This window comes from Chanos chanos, chromosome 16 (assembly GCF_902362185.1).
Source record: "Chanos chanos chromosome 16, fChaCha1.1, whole genome shotgun sequence".
Classification (NCBI taxonomy): Eukaryota; Metazoa; Chordata; class Actinopteri; order Gonorynchiformes; family Chanidae; genus Chanos; species Chanos chanos.
In genome coordinates, this window is record NC_044510.1 from 13,489,114 (window position 1) to 13,510,293 (window position 21,180).

Here is a 21,180-nt window from a genome sequence, read left to right on the forward strand (position 1 = left end):
GGCACTGTAGTCACTGAAAGGGGTAGAGACTTCACAGTAGGGAGTCAGTGTGAATCATCAATGGTTGCCATGCTCATTCATTCGAAACAGAACATAAGACAAACACACTTCTCTCCTTCAAACCTGACCTTTGAATAATACCAGTGCCAATATTACAGCCAAATGCAGTGGTGAAACAGTGTGTGTGTGTGTGTGTGTGTGTGTGTGTGTGTGTGTGTGTGTGTGTGTGTGTGTATGTGGTCATTTCTCACTAGAGATTCATGTACATTTGTATGCAGGCAAGTGAAGGCTACTTCAGCCAATCACAGGAGGAAGACTTTGGCCAATCAGATGAATGCTCTGGGAAGGTGAACCCTACGCCGACATTCTACAACAAGCCACCAGGTATGCCATCATAAACAACAACAACAATAACATAAACAACAGTAACATTACCAACAGTCTCAAGTGGCTAAGAAAGAAAAAAAAGAAAGAAAAAAAAGTGTTCTTGACAGAGATATGTGTCTGAACTCTCCAAATCTGATATGGTTCATCAGTCACTGTGGTCATTTTTACATGGGAATTAAACTGATGATTCAAACTCGTACAACAATATATAAAAATATGTAGAAAATTCTGTACGTGTCCTTGATCTCAGGTCAGATTTCAGTTGAAACACGCATAGCTTGCTTCGCTCATCTTTGCGTCAGTCTCTCAAACGTTCACTGAGCAAGGCAACAGTTTTAAACAAACTGTCTTCGTCTGTTAAAGACTTTTTACCATGTTGTTCCCAGTAATCTTTGTTTATGTTAGCTGTCTTATGCTAAAGTAACAGAAACAAGTTTCGCAACCGCTGTGTTCTCACCTTGTCTCCCCTTTTTCTCACTTTGTCTCATTTTATCTCATTTCATCTCCCTTTGTCTCAGAGATTGACATCACGTGCTGGGACACAGACCCGGTGATGGAGGATGAGGACTAGCGCCACCAACAGGAGGGAAGTAGACGCGACATTTCTTCAAGAAACCAATTTCACAAAATGTTATTCCAAGTCTTGCATCAGAATAGGAAAAAAAGAAAAAAAAAAAACACACAACAAAAATCTGTATGATGTTCTAGAGAGAAAAAAAAAGAAAAAAACAAACAAACAAACAAAAAAAAGATATTAGCCACCGAAAAAGGATTCATGTTATTGTTAAAGATGCCAACGGGATTGAAGAGCACTTGGTTTGTCTGTGTGTGTGTGCGCGTGTGTGTGTGTATGTGTGTGTGTGTGGTTTTTTTTTTTTTTTTTTTATTTATTTTGTTTCTCTTTTTAGCTATGCAGAGTATAGCACAGTGTGCATCTCGTCTGTGTTGTACCCCCCCCCCCACCCCCCCTAATTCCTAACCCCCACCCCCCCCTCGTGCCTAGCAGGCATGTATGGTAGCAAACTGAGCACCCTGTTTTAGCACTGGTGCCCCCACCCCCCCACCAGCCCCTTTGTGATGGTCAGTCCTTTGGCTTGACATGAGACATATTCAAAGCCCTTGAGGTGGACAACAATCATAGCCAGCTTTCTTTTTTTTTCTTTTTTTTTAACTCCCCCTCTCCCCCCCAACCAAGGAAGAAAGAGGGGCAGAGTGCCTACTCAGAAACGTGAAGGAGACACATAAGACAGACTTGAATCAACTGTAGCCACGGACTTGAAAAATCTTGATTTTTGGCTCAGAAGACTTCAAACCTCGTGCTCTTCAAAGTGAATCGCGAGGGTAGACCACAACGAGCACTTTTAAAGTGGCCTGAGTTAGAAAAAAACCTTCAAATTCTTTTATTATTATTGTTACTTTTTTTTTTCTTGTTTTATTTTGGTTTTAAAAAAGGAGAGAGAACGTATCCTTACGGAATCGTTATAAGTGTTGTTTTTGTTTTGTTTTTAAACTTTGTTTTGTTTGTTGGTTTAGTGCCAGTTATTTCTGGTATGTTCTTGTTCTGTTGTACCGTTGTGTTGACATAGTAGCTCTTCAGAGTGTTAGGGCTAGAGGGCGTATGTATATTTTGACTACCTATAAAATATGTATACAAATTGATATTCTGACATTTTGAAATGTTGCAATAGTGTTAGTTTGAATTTGTCAAGTAACTTAGGCAATAACTATTTTTAGAGCACTCGACTGGGGAATATGTTTAGTTTACACGTTTGGCCAGGTGTTTGTAGGTGTGTGTGCGTGCGTGTGTGTGTGTGTGTGTATACGTGTGAGTGTACGTTTGTGTGTATTGTGTTCGGGTTTTGTGAAAGTGCTACGTCTCTGCAGAGAGACCAAGTTGATTAAGGATGAGAGAGTTTTTTTGTGTAGTGGCTTATATTCACCCCCATGTTGGTTTACTGAAGAAACCAGACCCCAACCTGAATCAGTTATGATAATCACCTGTACTCTCTCATCATCAGAATAATCCCTCAGGCATCGTTTGTAATATAGTTTTCAAGATCCGTTTGATTGGACCATAACGAGTTCACCCTACCCCATTCATAAATGTTACAATTTACACAGGATTATGTTTCTTTAACTGAAAGATCTTTTTTTTTGTTTTTTTTTTTTTTTGGGAATTTCAACCTAAACCTTTGATTGTGAATTCCATTTCAGTGGCTAAATCACAAAACGAAATTTTTTTCTACATCTAAACAACTGTCATGTTAAATATTCTGATGCTGTTAGACGACGTTTTTTGTTTTTTGTTTTTTTTTCGTTAGACTTACCTCTCGTCTTGGTTTGTTGTACTGCTCTTACGATGGCTTAGACTGTCTTCTGTCTTCCTGTGCTGATACTTATCAGGTTGTTTTTTTTTTCCTATCCTGTTTGTAGTTGACATTTGAACATGGAAACTTTTAGATGCTTCGCCGCCTTCTTTTTTCTTTTCTTTTCTTTTTTTTTTTTTTTTTTGAAAGAATGGTATTTTTTACAACCAAAACTTCTGTGTGTGAAATGAGCAAGCAATAAAATGACATTAGCGTTAGTGTCCTTTCTCTGTAAATATCGCTGATTTGAAAGTAATACCAACGCAGCTAATAACTATCAACGCATAAAAGGCCCTGTGTGATAACGCTAACGGGGGGAAGGTTTTTGGAACGTTTTAGCGGATCCTTTCTAGAAGTTTCTTTTGATGGGTAATAGAAAATGCAGGCTTTAGATGGAAGTCAGCTGGCATCTTTAACAGTAACTAAAGGCTCTTTTGACATAATGTAATCCTCTTCTCCCTCCTGCCTCCTTAGTAGTGACAGTAACACTCTCTCCCTTCTCTTTCTCTTTCTCTCTCTCTCTCTCTCTTGCCCACTCGCACTACTAGGAGAATACTACTACAACCACTTCTACTACTACTACAACTACTACTACTACTATTATTACAACTATATTATTACAACAACTTCCCCTTTGACCCAGAGCAAGGCTTAGCAATTCCTTATGTCTCTATCTCTCTCTCTCTCTTTTGATTTTTCTATCGTTTTATTTTCTATCTCTGCCTTCCTCTCCGTCCGCTTCTCACACGCTCTGTTTTTGAAACAAGCACAAGATATTTTGTGACATGCCTACGTGCTTATGTATGTTAATAAAATACTCTAAAAAAAATCCAAATATTTGTAGAACAGCTTATTTGTTTGTTGGGGTTTTTCTTCTAAATTCGAAAAATGAAAGCGTGGACGTTCAGACAGAGGACTCAAACGTTTTTCATTTTTTTTTTTCACACATTTTATTATATCAATGTCGGCAAATTCCAATGACTCAGTGATTTCAGTTAATAATATATAACTCTAAAAAAGATCCTCACAGGAACGCATGATATAGAATACATTAGCAGCTATAAAGTTAGCACACAACTGTGGTAATCTGGTGGACACGCACGCACACGCGCACACACACAGACACACACACACACACACGCACGCTGCATGCTACATGTACGTGGCATGGCACGCAGTCACAGCTTGACATTAACAGTTTGTGAGAGAAGACAAAAATGTCCACTGATTGTTGATAACCTTCGTGCCAATGTTTTCAAGTCCGTGCGTTCCTTACAGCAGGACACGTATGTCTCTTTTCCACTACGACGGTGCTGGTGCCCGTGCCCGTGCCGGTGCGGAGCCAGTGCTGCCTTGGTGCCTTTTGAGAACCGGCCCGCATTTCCACTGGTTTGGGAACCGAACGCTACATAGCGAAAGTTTGGGTAATTTCCGTGGGGAAAAAATAATGTCGGACAGAACGCATTGCTTGCTCTTTATAAATTTACTTTTACGCTAGGCTTCCACACAGCGAAACACCTCACGAATTTTGTCCCAGAACTTTTCGCTCTGGGGGCAAAATTCATGAAAATAGTAAGTCTGTCACTTAGCTCAAAAGTTAAAACGAGTGTTTAAATGAAGGTCTGCATGAAGTGGTTTAATTGCACCAGCCAGAGCCGAGAGAGAGAGTGTCTTTTTCTACCACTCTGGGTCCGACTACGTTCATGTAACATGTAAACAACAGCCCGTATTGATGTAGACACAAATTGTTACTCATGCATCTTTTAATCATATACATATTTTCACGCTACAAATATCCTTTAGCCTACCGCTACTTGGTCAGACGTTTTTTGTTACTCCCGCCTCTCTAAAGAACGTCACGTATCAAACGCTGAACTGATTGGTTCTCGCGTGGTTTTTATTTGCATAGCCTCTGACGTCAGCGGTTCCAACTTTTGGGACCAGCATTTCTGTGGTGCCGTGCCGGTGCCAGTTTTCGGCTCCGGCACCAGTATTTTGTCAGTGGAAAAGCGCGGGTGCCGGTGCTCGATCGGGCACCGGCACCGGCACCGCGGCAGTGGAAAAGGGGTAGTAGGTACTCTGCTCTGAAGTCTCTTACGCGTTACGTAATCCGACGTGGTTGTCACATTTTAGTCCGAGAAAGTTTACAAACCAGGGATTGCTTAAGATTCAGTTCGGTTGAAAAAACAGAAGGAGAAAAAGAAAAAGCATGATCATGCTCGCTGCAAAGAAAAAAGTAAGATAAGAATACACAGAGAGTGTGGCTACCTTGAAAACAAACCATACTTAACATATCAACCGGTCCCACCTTAAATGACCTGCTCCAATCACCTGTTTATTTGATTGCACTCGTACATTGTTAGTGTGCTGTGGAAATATGTTTTAATGAATTTTGCACTCACTCCCTCTTTCTCTCTCTCATACACACACGCACACACAAAATCTCTCCTTACATACATACTGTATATATCCAATTGGGCATCGCATAAATGTGTAGATACTGAAGATTCAAACATCAAGTACGACCGCCTGACCTGTCAGACGCAAAGCACAGCTCATGGGTGATATAATGTGGCTTTTGCGATGGAAGGCTGCTGTACACTTTTATTATGCCATGTAAACAGACTGTTGGAGCTCGGGTTTGGTCGCCTAGCAACACGTATGCCTGCAGGGGGACGTCAGTTTACACCTGTCTCTTGCCGCTCTTGTGTAACGGCGGAAAGAATGCATTAAAGAAAGGAAGCAAAAATCGAGGAAAAAAAGAGCACGGAGCAACAAAAAAACTTTCAAAGAAAGTAAATAAGAGGTAAATATTTCCCCCTTCCTCTGTGTCACATACAACGCCTTATTTAGTTTCACTTACGGCCTGGGAAAAAGAAGATATCTGTACATGCTAAGGCTAAATACCGTTTCATTTGACCATTCTACACTCCACCGCTTTTTCCTCTACTGCATTCTCTTGACGTGATTGTTCTGTGCAAATTAATAGGTTCATTCCCGTACAAAAATATAGGCATTTCCTCTTAAAATAACCTCATGACCCGACTCACATCGTCATCATTATAAGGCAAAACATTCACAAGTCATTTTTTAAAGATATTAATGGTCTTTTATCTTGTAGCTAAAAGAAGTAAAATACAAACCAGGGTAGAGAGCTTAGTTTGATGGCTAACGTTCCTTCATTTTCCTATAAGCCCACGTCCTCATTAAAATGAAATAAATTGTCACTCCGCAAGCTAAAGGATTCTTTTGTTAAAGCATTTTTGTCAAACTCTGGACAAATTTGCCTTGCTTTGGGTAGTCAACATTCATTTCGCCTTTGACAACACGTCCTAGTACTGCTTCACCTGACGCGTGTTTGCGTGGCATTAGATTTTAACAGGTCTTGATAAAGGTGGCATTAGATCTTGTTGCCACAAATTATTAGGTATGTGACAGGTTGAAACACATAGGATGAGATGAAACACCATTAAATATATGTGTAATGACTGCTGAGGTACGTAAATTCACTCTGTTCTGTAATGCAACAGTTGACCTAGCTTGTACCGTGGAAGTACCTTCCCGTTCAGAACAGGTCTACTTAGCTCGATTAAAACATGACAAAACGACTAGAGCCCAAGACAGGATGGACTAGGCAACGTTACAGTCTTTACAGTTCTGACAATTACATTTGCAAAACAGAACAATGGTTCACGTTTTAGAAGTTGCATCCTAAATTATATTAGCGATCCAGTGATCATGGCGTTCGTGTTAAAGGCTTCGAAATCTTAACATGTCGTTGTAGACACCATAGGACATCTTTGCAAGTGTCTGTAAAAGCTTTGTGCTAATTCCATGCTTAGTAGGGGCCTAATTACTCCACTAATTACATTTTTTTTCTCATTTGGATGAGCCTTCCAGAATGGAGGCTATTTTAATCAAATGTCATTTGAAAGCACCCACTGGATTCGTGAAAGCATCATTGACGCGCAGAGGCGTTGACAAAGAGAGCCATTAGACTTCGTGAGGTAGGGACATTCATTTTACGGTGGTAAAACATAACAGAGAAAAATGACGACCGAGATGCCTCAAGGGAAAACTGAAGTCAACCCTCTCCATATGACTACAATCGCTGAATTGGAAAAAAAGCAAGTTATGCTACCACAGAGAACTCAAGACAGCACCAATATGTAGGCAAGGTTGATACAGACCATTCCTCGTATTGGAAGGCTTACATCAAGGCCAGGATACTAACAGCCAGATACACAAGGAAATTTAATTTCCCCCGCCTTTTCCTCTTTTATTGTAATTTTTAAAAATGATTTAAAAGTCATTTTACTTCAAGACCAACTTCTTTGGTGGAGAGGGTGTATACACCCAGTCTTCAGCTGTTTTTTCGACTCGTCATACACATCATTGAATTGAACATTTCCCTGTGAATTTGACTGTCACATTCAGGCCAGAGATAAAGAGTGATCTTTTTGTGAACGCCCTTATATAAAAGTTTCCTTAACTAGTCTGAAACATGTCAAGATGCCTTTACTAACCATGTGACTGGAAAATTCATGTTTTCCTACACCATTCAACTAGTGTCTGCCAACAGTATGAATAATAGTAATGTTGGAGGTGCCAGTAATAGGAAAATGTCATGAAACAAAATTGTCACTATATGACTAATCTAAATGACTGATGTATCACACAAGAAAGTCTGTGTTGGTGTTGTTAGTTAAAAAAAAAAAAGCCTATAGATTTAAAAAACAAAACAACCCCCCCCCCCCCCCCCCCCCCCACCAAAAAAAAAAAAAAAAAAAACTCGCATTCCTCAAGATAAACATGCGGGTGATCCCAGTCTGGGAAGCAATTTAAATAATGCATTTACTGAAACATGGTCCTTGACTTTACAGAGGGAGATGACAGCTGCCTCTCCTCGTGCTTGCCCGTGCGCTAATGATTTAAAAGCTCTGTCAGAGACTTCCCTCAGATGTGCACTTGAGCTAGTTGTCTCACCAATATTCACAGACAGTTTCAAAACAGGGTCTTGAAGAGCAGTAGGCAGTCACAGTGAGGATAAGCCTTACCTCAGCAAAAGTTCAACATCTCTCTCTCTCTCTCTCTCTCTCTAGAGAGAGGAGCTGTATATTCAAACGATACTTCAGAACTTGTTTTATCTTAATGGATCCAACTCGCTTCATCCATCGTTGAATTAAATACAATTTTTCTGTCGTTACATATGGTACAAGATACTAGACGAGGAGTTTTTGTGTTGTTGTTACTGCTGTTTTTGTTTTTCTTTCTTTCTTTCTTTCTTTCTTTCTTTTTTGCTTTGTGGTGGCTGTGGCCTTAACCATTTTTCAAAGATGGGACAGTAGGCCTAAATGTCAATTGGTGTTATATCAGGCAGGTCCAGAGGAGAGGACAGCGGGGAGGAGGAGAATGGGTGAGTCGTTGGATGAATGCAGACAGTCTGCTCCTGGGTGCCATGGCAACAGCACTCACATAATGGTTCCTACTCAGCATCAGGCGAGGATGCCACCAAGAGAATACGAGAGGGAGGAGGAAAGAGAGAGAGAGAGAGAGCGAGAAAGAGACAGAGTCAGAGGGAGAATGTAATGTGCTTTTCCGCCTCACACTGCAAAAACATGAGGAGAAAATAGCCAATGCCGAGTAGTCCATGTGCTTTTTTCAGCTGCTAAAGAAACTTGTTGACCGCCCCTCGAAAACTGTTTCCAAAAACTCTCCTGGTTTGTCCCTGTCATCCAGGGAAAGCTATTTCATAACCGTTCACACAATATCTTATCCTTTCCATCTGGCTATGAGTCTCCAGCACATCACAACAAAGTTTCCTTAGAGCCTTCAAAAAAAAAAAGAAAAAAGCTTTCGAAAACCTCTTGACAACTGAAGAGTCATAATCTTTTGACCCCAATTGAAGATTAATAATCGTTCAACCCAGTCAGGCTCTCCTGTCATGACCAATTATTAAATATGACAGGTCATACTCAGACAGCGGTACTCCTCCCCAGCAGTGGAAAGGCAGTGGGTAGGCCATAGCCCTGCTCCAGACCCCTGAGACTATGTAGCCCCAGGTCTGTGTGAGTCCGGCCCTCGCGGGGCATCGTAGCGATAGCAGCAGCCTGAGCGTCTGCCGGCAAGTGGTTGTGGTTGAGGTCCATGGTGGAGAGGAGATGCCCCAGGGAGTCCCAGCGTCTGGCGGATGGCAGGCGGATGAGAGAGGAGTAACCTCGTTCTGAAAACACTGTCACTGGTGCCATCTTGCTGGTCTCGGGTTCCTGGTGCTCCCGACAGGAACGCTGCATCGGTTTGGTGTAGGTGCCGCCCCGCGGGTCAGCCAGAACCTCACTGTAGGGGGGAGGAGGGTCCTCCATTAGAACAGCTTCCTCGTAGCACGGTGGTTTCCCAAAAACATCGGAATCTGGAAGTGGAGTAGAGAACCAGGTCACGGTAATAGCTTACAATGAAAAATAAACCCAAAGTTCAGGAAGCAGCCACAGACTTGCTTAATTAAAGCAACACAAAGGAAGTCTGCACACCAACCAGAATGAACAGGCCTTCCTTTATCTCGATGAGATATTGAGTCACAAAGCAGCGTAAAACTATAAACAGACTTATCTGAGGAAACACACTATCTTCAGATCAGGCTGGACTAGCACATAGTTTATTATGGGGGAGTGGAATGAAATCTCTCCTTTGGAGTCATCTTTTACTCTGTCAAAGGATGATCAGTCTTGGTGGTCAAGTGAACGGCAAAAGTGGCAAGAGTATTCTTTATCTCTAATCTCTCTTGAGAACGAGGACTTATGCAGTACAAATCAGCAAATTACTACCTCTCTGTTTGCAATAGTGCTTAATGGTAAGGATACAATGATATTTTTGTAATGATTATAATAATTGGGATATTGCTGAGATGATGCAGCAGTACATTACAGGTATGACCTATGTGGTAAAACCACACATAGTGCAGGTACACCCTCTTTGGTAAAAACAACGCACAACACAGGTACAGCCTGTTGGGTAAAACTCAGGAGCTGGAGGCAACACTGACGAAACAGGGTGATTCGGTGTCTCAGAGGACAGGATCACTCCCTGTCAGCCACGTTTACTGGTGGTGCCATTCAAGGATACCTTTCAAAACCCCTCCCTCGTCTGACAGAGAGTAAGCAGCTGCTGTCCACGAACCTTCGGTCTCTGGTGTTGAGTATGCACGAGATTGTCTTTATTAATTTGTGCATGCATATGCATATGCGATAATCCTTGTGATTTTTCTTTTCCTCTGTAGATTTTAGCATATTATGAGATTTTTTTTCTTTTTTTATCGTGTCCCTTTAAGTTAAATGTGCAGAACTCATAATGAAACACCTATCGGTATAATCATTTTTGATACGAGCAAAATGCTTTGAAATGAAAGCATTACAGCGTTTCTACACTGCCCTGCTGAGGAAAAAAAAAATGCTTTGCAGTCCTTTGATCTTGTTTTAAGTCAGATGACTCTTCTTGCTACCAGCCCACTCAAACCAAGCCCTTACTGTGTGGTCATTACCCAAGCCTGCGTCTGCCTGGGTCTTCTTCAAAGGGACACTCTGTGCCTCAAGCAAAGGATTCTCCTCTCCTTGGCGCTGTGCCGTTAAAGTCCTGGCACACAGTAGGCTAACCGCTGGCTGCTGCTCTGAGCGCTTTTTTTCTGTACCTCGCTGCCCACTCGCTGCCCACGCATGACTCGCTGTTACCATGTCATACGTGGAAGAATGCAGCACAGGTCGTTCTCCCGCAGTGCACTTCCCATGAGTTGGCCCTAGCCGCCGAGAGAGCTGTTTATTCTGCGAGGCTGCAGGATCTCTCAGACCGCTGCGATGCTGTGAGAATGGCAACGCTTTTACATTCATGAGGAAGAGCATCCAGGGCAGGTACAGGCAAACCCCTCTCTCTCTCTCTCTCCCCCCTCTCTTTCTTTCTTTCTTTCTTTCTTTCTGAAGAGACAGCAACCTTTCATTTCATTCCCTGGTCCAGATCAAACACTTCTCGTTTCGACTATTCAGACAGGCCCTCGCGGCTGTAATTGGCTAAATCACACATTTTTTTTTGTGTGAGGCTAGAGAGAGGGGGCCTTCAAGCATATATGTAACTCTTCTATAGGACAGCTGCCAAGTTCCGCCCTGCAAAGAGCGCAAGCAGCAGCCTCCATTTCCTGTTGTATGAGTGTATATATTTTTAGCGTTGCGGCTAGACCTTAGCTTCTATTTAGCACAGGGCGATCCATGCAGCACAGAGTCTGACAACCCACTCTTTGCTTATATTTCTGACCAAGTGGTAGTACTAGATGAATTGGAGTTATCTCAAGAACTTTCACAAACTAAAATTTCTCAAGATAAATCCCTTAGAAAAAAAGGAAACGCTTGTGAAGACGTAACTCGCTTGGCGAAGAGCTGTCCTTGGTGAGGATGTACTTACCTTGTGGGATGGGCCAGCCCCCCTGGGGGAACGTGTGAGCCACAGGCAAGGGTGGGGATAGCACTTGGGGGTGTGGACTGAACTGTGGGGGGTCTCTGGGAGGGTATCCCCCACCGCCTCCTCCAGTGTGGCACTCCAGGGGCTCCATCTCTAATGCTCGCAAACACTGCTCCCTTAATCTCTCCTCGCGCCGGCGCTTCAGCCTGCGCTGGAGGAAGCTACAGAAGCAACAGAGCATGACGATGAGAGCCCAGACCAGCCAGAATCCAGCAAAACACGCCAGAAACGTGTACGTCCCCTGTGACATCACCATGGCTGGCACGGTAAATGAAGCCCTAGCACCTCCACGTACTGGTGGGGTGAGAGGTTGGAAGTCTCTCTAGAGAGAAATACAGACTCCTCAAATTTGACTTTCCGTCTGTTCAGTCTTGCACCACAGGTAGCTGGACAAACAAATCTCCTTTTGGAGTTGCAGTTATTAGTGAGGAGTTTGTTTGCAATCCAGTCTACTTTCAGTGTTTCTGCTTGGTTGTTCCCTTTAGCAAAGTGCCCTGGAAGTCAAACAGAGCATCGGCCATGTTCCTTTCAATTTCTTAACCTCAAAGTCCATGCTTTCAAAGCACTAGCCTGCCAAATATTCCAGTACTGCCAAGTCTGCAAGGCTTTCCCTAGCACCTGCATGAGATTGCGCAGGGAGGACGAAATCTGGTTGTCCACAGGTGTGCCCCTCGTGACTGCTGTCGTGACGAAGCAACTTAGTGCCGGGGGATCCCTCCCGCGAAATGTTCCCGGTTCGAGCGGATCCAGGTCTTCAGATCTCCGGAGGACACCAGCTTTCACGCTGCTAAGCGAAAGGGAAGAACAAGGACAGGGGGGCGGTCGTTATTAATTATGAATTTGCAGTATTTTCAAAACACAGACAGCAATATTTGAAACACTGGCGCTCTCCGAAAACTTGTCTCAGCTGTGCAAGCAAAACCCTGACGTTAACTTCCGAGGGGGGGCGAGTATCCATTTCATACATCTGAGAGAGGGAGGAAAAGTAGGCTACATGTTGCTCAACATAAAAAAAGAGAAAAAAATGAGGCCTCTTGTGTACCAACATGAGCCAATAGTGTCCACAGCGTGAAAGCTCCTTGCTCTCATTGAGTCTAAAGTACAAGTCTGCGTAGCTCTCTTACCCTCCTGTCTACTCGAGACTTAATGATGCCTTTCAACCTGCCGTGTCTTTTACTGTTAATGATACTTCTCAACCTGCCACTTCCTAGACTCCCCCCTCCTACGAATAAACGTAGCTTGCAACAGTTACGACTGGATACGGTTATGCAACCGCTTATGCCGTACAGTTTTATCCTAAACGTTCGCTGGAGACCCTCACCCCTCGAACACCATAATAATCCAGTCACACAACATCACGAAATCTTTTCATTTATTTTACTGATACTCTGCTCTTTCATTTACAATTCTCTCTCTCTCTCTCTCTGTCTCTCTCTCTCTGTCTATCTCGCTTTCTCTCACTCTCAACTTGTTTTAAGAGGCTGACAGTAGACAAATATATAATCACACTTCTCAGGGCACTTACTATACATCATCATTACACCTGGTGGCTTAGTATTTTCTTACTTGTCTTGTTGCAGCTGGAACATCTGAGACACATCTCTTGAATGGTTCTATGCCTGACTTTAAGAAATGCCCATAATTGGCTAGCTACTGACCTGGGCTGATTTTTGTGTTAATGTTTGGGAGAGTGGTCACCTTAGTCTATCCTTGAAACTCATAGCTCTTGCAGGGGTGAGCCAGAGAAAGAGGCTGTCATCACTCTTTAATTAACCCTGAAGAAAATATGCTGAAAACTGCAACAATTCACCTTTCAGTATCATGTTAAAAACAACGTTGCATCACATACCCTGTGTACTCTTAAATGTCCACTTGATAAATGCAATCTGATGAACAATATGAATTAATTGACACGTGAATCCAAGTATTATAACATTCTACATCTAAGTTACTGTGCATCACATCTTATCATTTCTTTTTCCACAAACATCCTGGCAGGGGTTCATTTTTCGCTCGAAACGAACAAAAAATACGGAGTTTTTTTTTTCTCCCTGTGTGTGTGTGTTTGCGTGCGTGTGTGTGTGTTTGCAAGAGGCGAACCAACGCTCTTATCCTTGAGGTCTTGATCACGGGCACCGGTAATGAATCGCACATTACGCGAACTGCGTTACATCTATCACATTAATATGAAAAGCTCACAGTTTTCCATGTAGATAACCCTCGCTCTCATTCGTTTACGTTCTGATTCAAGAAACAGATAATTTAGTGTACTGAAGAAAACGGTTTAAAAAACGTCATGTGCGCAGGTGCCTGGCATACAGAGTAGTAACCGTCACTTTACAGATCAGTTCTCTTAATCTCACCAACCGCACGAGCATAGTTTAATTCCAACTGAACAATATCCAGTGCTATGAAAGAAAACAAAATCTCTTAAATACCATAGGTTGTAGGATGTAGGTAACACCTGATATATGACAAAATCGAACCCCTCCCCCGCCCCCCGGGTTTCATTTGTTGTCACGGCTGAAACGATAATATGTCAAACATAAAAATGTGTGTTTACCTTTGCTATGCGTCTTCCCTTGTGCGTCTTGGTCAATCAAACCTGTAGCACCGCTTCAGAGGTCGGGCACGAATCACTCCAATCCATTGCTTAGGATGTCAGGGACAGACTGTTCGTGATACGGCGAAACTCACTTCTCTCTCCGCTCGGATTCGGAACAACATTCAATTCCATAAAAAGAAAACACACGTTGCGCCTCTTATTCGTCGGAGCGTCATGCCTGTCTGTGCCTCAGCGTTGAGTAATACGGAGTAAATGAATAGATGATTGTCCTTGGTAGATTATATTTCAAGCAATCAATGAACCCGACTGACAGCGCCGGTTACCAACGACATTAAATCACGACAGCCGTGTCGTGTTCAGTTTAACATTAAAGAACACGATTATCAATACATTCTGCCAGCACGTTCGCTCCACCTCCCCTTAACTGTTTGTTCGACCTTAAAAATAACGACTCATTTGGTTCGCATGTAACAAGTTGCATGTGAAGAGAGTATGTTTACGTTACCGCCTTACTATTGTAAAGGGGTCCCACGACCAGTGATTTATTTACTGACTACCTCAGTGTTTTGTCACAGTCGTTTATATCAGTGTTGTTAGGACGTGAGTCGTTTTTTCCGTGAATTAAATTCTGCTTTTATTTCAGAAGCAGTTTATCGGATGAGGAGGTGCCAGATGGTTCATTGTCGACACTGAAACCTGTTGAACGCCTTATGTTTGTTAAATATTTAAATAATTGGACGTGAAGAAACGGAAATCCACTTAAACCCCTATGGAAAAAATTGCAAGAACAACAAGAAAAAACAAACTGAAAATGGGATCACCTATTTGGCTACATAATGAATCTTTCACTCCATATTAATAATAATATTCAGGATTGCTTGGTTTTTTTTAACGTAAATTACGGTAAACGGCATGTCAAGAGCGTGTAAATTTAGGTAAATGTATGATCTGTCTGGTGTCAGGTGCTCCTGAAACAACACTTCTTGGGAGAGGCCAGCACTTCCCTATGATTAAATGAATCCAGCCACTGAAGTTCAGATAAGGCATTAAGTTCAAATATGACCTCATCTGGCAGAAAAGAGCAGAATTTTCTCTAGTGGAGTCCAAATGATCTTATGAGCAACTTCCTGCGTCTGACAATGATAGCATTGTGTGTTCAAGTGAGGAGACCCTGGCCTGGACCTCTCTTTGCGTCTCAAGAGTGAGAGTCCTGGTCGACAGTTTTGTGAGGGAGGTCGACTGAGCTACTTCTTACCCGCTCTGTGTGTGTGCGCGCGCGCGTGTGCGTGCATGTCTGCGCACACATCACTTTCATTCTGACTATTGCTGGTGTTTTGCTTAGAGAATAAGTGCTACTCCTCTGGGGGTTTGAATGGGAACAAATCCCTTTGAGTCCTTACCAGACTCTTCTGCTCTGGGAATTCCACTGTATTCCACTGCTTTAAAAAAAAAAAAAGTGTGTGGACATTCCAGTGGAGTCTGTGGACATCAACAGTGAACCTCCTGTCCTCTTATTGCTTCAGTCCCCAACTTCACAAGTCCAACGTTTTGTCATAACTAAGCCATTTCCCTTACAGATTGGTGTTTTTGTTTAAAAAACATTGCAATTTGCTGTACAATCTTCTGTGATAGCATAAGATTTTATATGCCCTTCTTCAGTTCCTTCAATAATCAGCTGCTGTGTGTTGTTTTTATTGACGTCATCAGCGCTTTGGCACTGTTTGTTTACTTTAAAAGGGTTAGGGTTAGGGTTAGGGTCGATGTACCTTATTACGTCTTAGTGCCTCTAAGGCCTAGAGAGATGCGTTTCGTCCAAACAGGTTCCGTGTCTCATTCATCGTTATCGTTTCGTTTCACATTGTTGTGACTGATGGATTTCCTCATCAGACTCTGCTACAGTATGTGACCTCTACATGGCGTAGTTATGTACACAACACGGATAAGATTTGGGAAAGAGCAGAATGACACGGAAGACCTAAAATAGCGAAGGAACGCGGGGCAGGCTATCGCAGAACACCAGAGCGTCCTCTCTCTGCCGTGATTGGGCGTCTCCGCGGGTAACTGCGAGACATTATTAAGAGCGCGGGGCTAGCGCCGTGACATTACTGGCCCAATGTTCTTTTCCGTCATTAGTGCGCACGTTTCAAACCATCGCTATGACAACCCAGCTCATAGCTGCCTGCCATGGGACTCGCGCGGGAATGAAGATTCGGCCTGTCGCATCCCATACCGCTCATTGCCACGGTTGTATAGTGGCTTTATGATTGCCACTTGATTGAGAGAGGTTTGATTGCATCTTGATGCCTGATTGGACATGGGGTGCTGAAAAACAACTGATTAATAACAGCACGCCAATGGTCATGGTGTTAAAATAGCACCACGCGCACAAAAAGGACCTTTTATTTGCTCTTTTATTTCGTCTCCTTGTTTGCAGCTGTTGAAATTAAGATGCCGCCCCTACGATACCGATGTGGGAAATGAAAAAAGAAAAAAAAAAGTATGTTTAAAAACAATCCCCTCCATTCATCTCAGAGGGGTGTTTGTGTTTACTTTGGTCCTGGCTATCTCGCCGTTAGCACTTTCGTTGGTTTCTCACAGCTCAGTTCGCCATCACACTATGGCCCTGCATGGGCAGACTCAATGTCTGTCTACTGTTCAAGGAGCCTCAAGCTCATTCTCCTTGAAGACGTCTTTGTTCTGGTTTGAAAAAAGAAAAATGAATACATGAAAAAAAAGCTCTTTCTGCTCATTGGACAGCTGATGAATGCTGAAGATCAGAGAGATGAGCTCTTTCACTGCCACAACCCCCCCCGCCCCCACACACACACCTCGTGCCAACCCCCCCCCACCCTAATAGTGAGTCCGTACTCGTAATCTAAGGATATTTGGAATACGTTTAAATGTTTTTCATTCATACTTGTTGACCTTGAAAGCAGGCAAGGTTACACACACACACAGACACACACACAGACACACACACACACACACATACAAGTTTGTGCTCATATCCTAGTGGGGACTTTCCACTGACTCCCATTATTCTGGAACTAAAGAATACTAACCTATCCCTATCCCTAACCCTAACCTTAACCTTAACAAAAGAAATGTTTTGACATTTTTTGTTTTATCCGTAACAACAATATAGTTTAGAAAACTGTTGTTCTCTTAGTGGGGACCAGCATTTTGGTCCCCACCAGGCCCCAGAAAGATAGCATTATGTGGTGTACACACACAGACACACACACACACACACTCTGTCTCTCACATACACACTCTCTCTTTCTCTCTCTCTCTCTCTCACACTCACACACACACCTTCTCTCTCTCTCTCAATCACTCACACGGTCACGAAAAAAACACACACTAGGTTTACATGAGGCATTTGAAAGCCATCAACCTTGAGTTATTGTCAGAGCTACAGTCTTTTATGTTTAGAATGGAGAGTGAAGGAACATTTTGTTCCTCTCTCCATTGCCTCGGACTTACACAATCAGTCCCGTATATCTTTTCACAACAGCTGATTCTCAGAACAGCTCTCATTCTGTTGTAACCCGGAGGCTCTTCCCTAATACCGTTTTTGTGGGCAAGACATGATAATAGATTTCAGCGCTGGGTTTGACTGGGGAAAGAGAATTATTTCTCATAGGGTTTTTTTTTTTGGTATTGTTTTATTTATTGTGACACGGGGTGAGATTAGCGTATGAGCTGTTTCCTGTGTCAGACCGTGGAATCGGGAATTCACCGCTCTCATGTCACACACAGAGAACGATGACTCAAGTCATTGTCACATGACAATGATCAAGAAGGTCAAAGGTTGCCCCCCCCCCCCCACTGCACCGGGCAGTACTCCAACGACTGTATCGACTATGGGAAGCCACCAGATGACTCGACTTGGTGGCCGTCTCCAGGGGCCAATATGACACCCCGGAGAAGCGGGCGGGGCTGACGCATGACACATGAATCAGACCGAATCAGTAGCAGAGACACTTAAGAGAGAACAAGGTCCATTGTGTTGTGAGTAAATGCCGAAATCCCTCTTGCCTCTCTTGTGTATTGGGGTGGGGTGGGAGGGGGCTTTTTATGTGTGGTATCTAGGGGATTCTTTGGACAACACTCTTGAATTCTCAGTAAGCATAACATCTAGGCCTTTCATCTCTATACAGGGCATGTCCTCAGATGTCCTTTGACTGTGCTAATTGCAGAGAGGCAAAATTCTGGTCATGTATGGGCTCACCACACAAATGATATAGTAAACCAACTTTGTGCGTCAAAATCGAATTCATCAGCTCTTATTTTCCCCATAAAATCTTCATCTGGAACAGATTCCCTCATTACATGATTGTAATAAATGTTGTTTGACAGATTAAAGAGGGGGAGAAAAAAAAAAAGGTGAGAGTACTCTCAGGAGACGAGGAAAAGCGCGGCTTTGGTCCGACGCTGAACGACCCACCACTTCTGTCTGTGGTTCTTCTTCTGTCACTTTGGCTTCTGACTCTGGGCTGACTTTTATAACAACAACAAAACAACAACAACAACAACAACAAATAAACTTTCAGGTTTTTTGAGCATATTAAATCAATAAATCTTCAGAGCATTACCCCTCTTCTCTGTTCCTCCCTCGCCGTCAGATTTTATAGTTTTTATATTACATTTTTTATGTTATTTATATTTTATATTATGGAATGTGTTTACAGATTTTTTTTTTCTAAACAAAACTTTTTCAAGGTGTCAAAAGGTATGTATTCACGCACTGTCATTAGGAAGAATGGGTAATTTGATTCTGAATTCTGGAATGTGAGCAGAGGGGCAGGAAGTGCCTGGCCGGCCTGTCTAAAACTACGGCCAAAGCCGAGACGCCAGCCAGCCTGACGACCCCGCTGGGATTATCCAGAACCACTGGACAGAATCGAGAGAGAGAGAGATGGCAACCAGACCTTGGTCAGATAACTATTTGAAGTATTTAAATGACCGGGCCCAGGTCCCAGTTGGCTCCTTTGGCTTAACAGACATATAAAGAGAAGCTTTGGTCGTGCACTGTTTTAACTGGACAGTCCCCTGTCACAATTCACACTGTCCTGAAGCAGTTTTGCATGATAACCAGGCCTAAGACTCCCTTTGGGGTCTAAGAAGTCATTAAACAAGAAAACACTTAACAGGAAAAATAATACTACTAAAAAAAGAAAACCTTGAAAGGAGTCTAGATTTGAAAGTGGGGGGGGGGGCATATCCTCCTAATCAAAGCAGAATGAAAGATTGGCAGACAGTGCTACCCAGTCGACAGAGGAAGTACCATAGAGCTGTGTGTCCACTGACATGTGCGGGGACACTGGAGCGCTGGGAATAATATTGAGCTGAGCATCACTAGGCAGAGGGTGAACCTCGCTGGGGGGAAAAAAAGAGAAAAATCATTGCAGTCGCAGCAGAAAATCAATTCAAATCAAACTGAGCAATCCTCATAACCTAGTGTGAACACACCTGGCTGAGAAGTGACAAAACCCAGCTGGCTGCCCTGGCTGACAGCAATGCTGCACAAACTGACAAACCCCAACAGATTACAGATTACACAGGATGATAATGATGTATCGCAGTTTGTTTTTTTTGGGGTTTTTTTTTCGAAGAGCCTGTCAGTTAGCTGTGGAGGGATTAAACTGTTCGACTGGAAGATCCCACCACTGGGAGAGAAAGAGGTGAGAGAGAGAGAGGGAAAGAGGAAGAGAGAGAGACAGAGAGAGAGAGCAGATAAGGTGAACAGTCTTTATAAGCGGCCTCTTATCACCCCGTGTCCGCTACATCACAATAACAATCGAACATCCTTGGTGTGTGTTACAGCGCAGAGAACGAGCAAGAGAGAGAGAGAGAGAGAGAGAAGGTGGAAAACAAAGCCCTCTGTTGCCTAGGCAACCGAAAACCCGCTCGCGACATGAGGCAGATGCAGTGTCTATACCACACAGACGGTTGGTTCTGGGAGATCTCCCCCCCCCTCCATCCGAACGTTAAAAAACAGAGGACTCTATTTGCGGCATTATTTATTTCTTTTAAATCCCTCTTAAAGAGCGTTGCCGGGCAACCGAAAGGACTGGTGAGAAGACAGAGGTGTGTGAGATCTGCAGGGATCGCCTCCGAAAGCAATATTATGACGGACAACAGAGACACGGGAAAAAACCCCCCCCCCCCCAAAAAAACGGCCAGCGTAACTTTCAGCACTTCGCCCTATTAAAAGGGCGAGAAAGCATCCGAAGTCTACCCCGAAGCTCCTAAAACGACAACAAATCAAAGTATCGTCGGACGTTTGTTCAAACTCTGACCGACAGCGCTTTACGTTTGTAAGACAACATACAACTTTAAAATATTTCTGAATATCGACCGACCAAGCCGACTGGGTCACCGCACAAGCCTCACTGAATGGCTGAGATAACCCAGTGGCTATATAGATTATGTCTAAATATGGTAGTGAAACCAAGCCGCTCTGGACACAATCAAACTGTTCTGCACTTGGTTACAAAAATGTTAAGATTTTAAATTCTCTCCCAGGCATTTTCCCAAAATAGGCAGCTGGTATGACAAATACACCCGGCTAACTGAACGGGAAGTTAGTCAAGTAAAATACTCAGGCCAAAACAAACAAACAAGCAAGCAAATGTTTGTGCTCTATGTGAAATGTACAGTTTCTCACAGAGAACAAGGTGGAAACAGGGTGAAGCTCTTTTTTTGTTTTGCTTTTTCGTCGCACACATACATGCCCACACACACCCACACACACTTTCAAAAACGCTTGCAAACCCACCCCCGCACACAGACACACACAAACACACACATACACACACACGCAGGCGCTTTCATGCCCACATTCACCGCATGCACATGCATACAGACACATACTCACACATCTACACGTGAATGTACACACACACACATGCACACACACACACACACACACACAGTGAAGAGCAGAGACAGCCTTCTGTGTAACACACAGGTGTCCACATGATATTATCTCCCTCATTATCATCATCATCATCATCATCATCTTCCTCAGTGTTCAGCTGAACACCAATATAGTTTCCAGTGCCCTGGAGGACATATTAAAAAATGTAGCTTCTCCAAATGACAAGAACTTAATACATACATAAAATGAATAAACAAGCATTCTTTTATCACTATGGTCAATATGACCTTTAAAACCAAACCGTAACAAATGATCCATACAACAGAGTTACGATGTAAATTCAGTCATAAGAGGAAAATTATAACTCATGATATCTTTAAATCCATATTTGGCAATTGGTTTTTATTGAATCATCTCAGACAGTCAGAAAAGACCACACGGATGTGAAAGGACATGAGCAAATACAAAAACAACAC

The 21,180-nt window shown here is 43.0% G+C and overlaps 2 protein-coding genes across 3 annotated transcripts in view; one reads left to right on the plus strand and one right to left on the minus strand.

The window, feature by feature from the left end:
* The window catches only part of dbn1 (drebrin 1), a 59,366-nt gene extending 58,150 nt beyond the window's left edge, over window positions 1-1,216 (plus strand). The window contains exons 14-15 of one of the 2 annotated variants that reach the window (XM_030793211.1): window positions 279-384; window positions 906-1,216. In XM_030793211.1, coding sequence (XP_030649071.1) covers window positions 279-384; window positions 906-958 — 159 coding nt within the window. In that variant the 3' untranslated portion in view covers window positions 959-1,216. Of the gene's footprint in view, window positions 1-275; window positions 385-905 lie in introns of both variants that reach the window. The other variant, XM_030793212.1, reaches the window with a different exon arrangement.
* A 7,512-nt stretch (window positions 1,217-8,728) lies between these two features.
* prr7 (proline rich 7 (synaptic)) lies at window positions 8,729-11,508 on the minus strand. Its single transcript, XM_030794098.1, has 3 exons — window positions 11,196-11,508; window positions 11,049-11,060; window positions 8,729-9,162 (listed from the first exon to the last, which is right to left on the minus strand). The coding sequence occupies exons 1-3, from the start codon at window positions 11,506-11,508 to the stop codon at window positions 8,729-8,731; spliced, it is 759 nt and encodes a 252-aa protein (XP_030649958.1).
* Between the last annotated feature and the right edge of the window lie 9,672 nt (window positions 11,509-21,180).

Bases quoted from the DNA above. Each gene is read 5' to 3' on its own strand.
- prr7 (XM_030794098.1), bottom strand. From the start codon at position 11,508: ATGGTGATGTCACAGGGGACGTACACGTTTCTGGCGTGTTTTGCTGGA.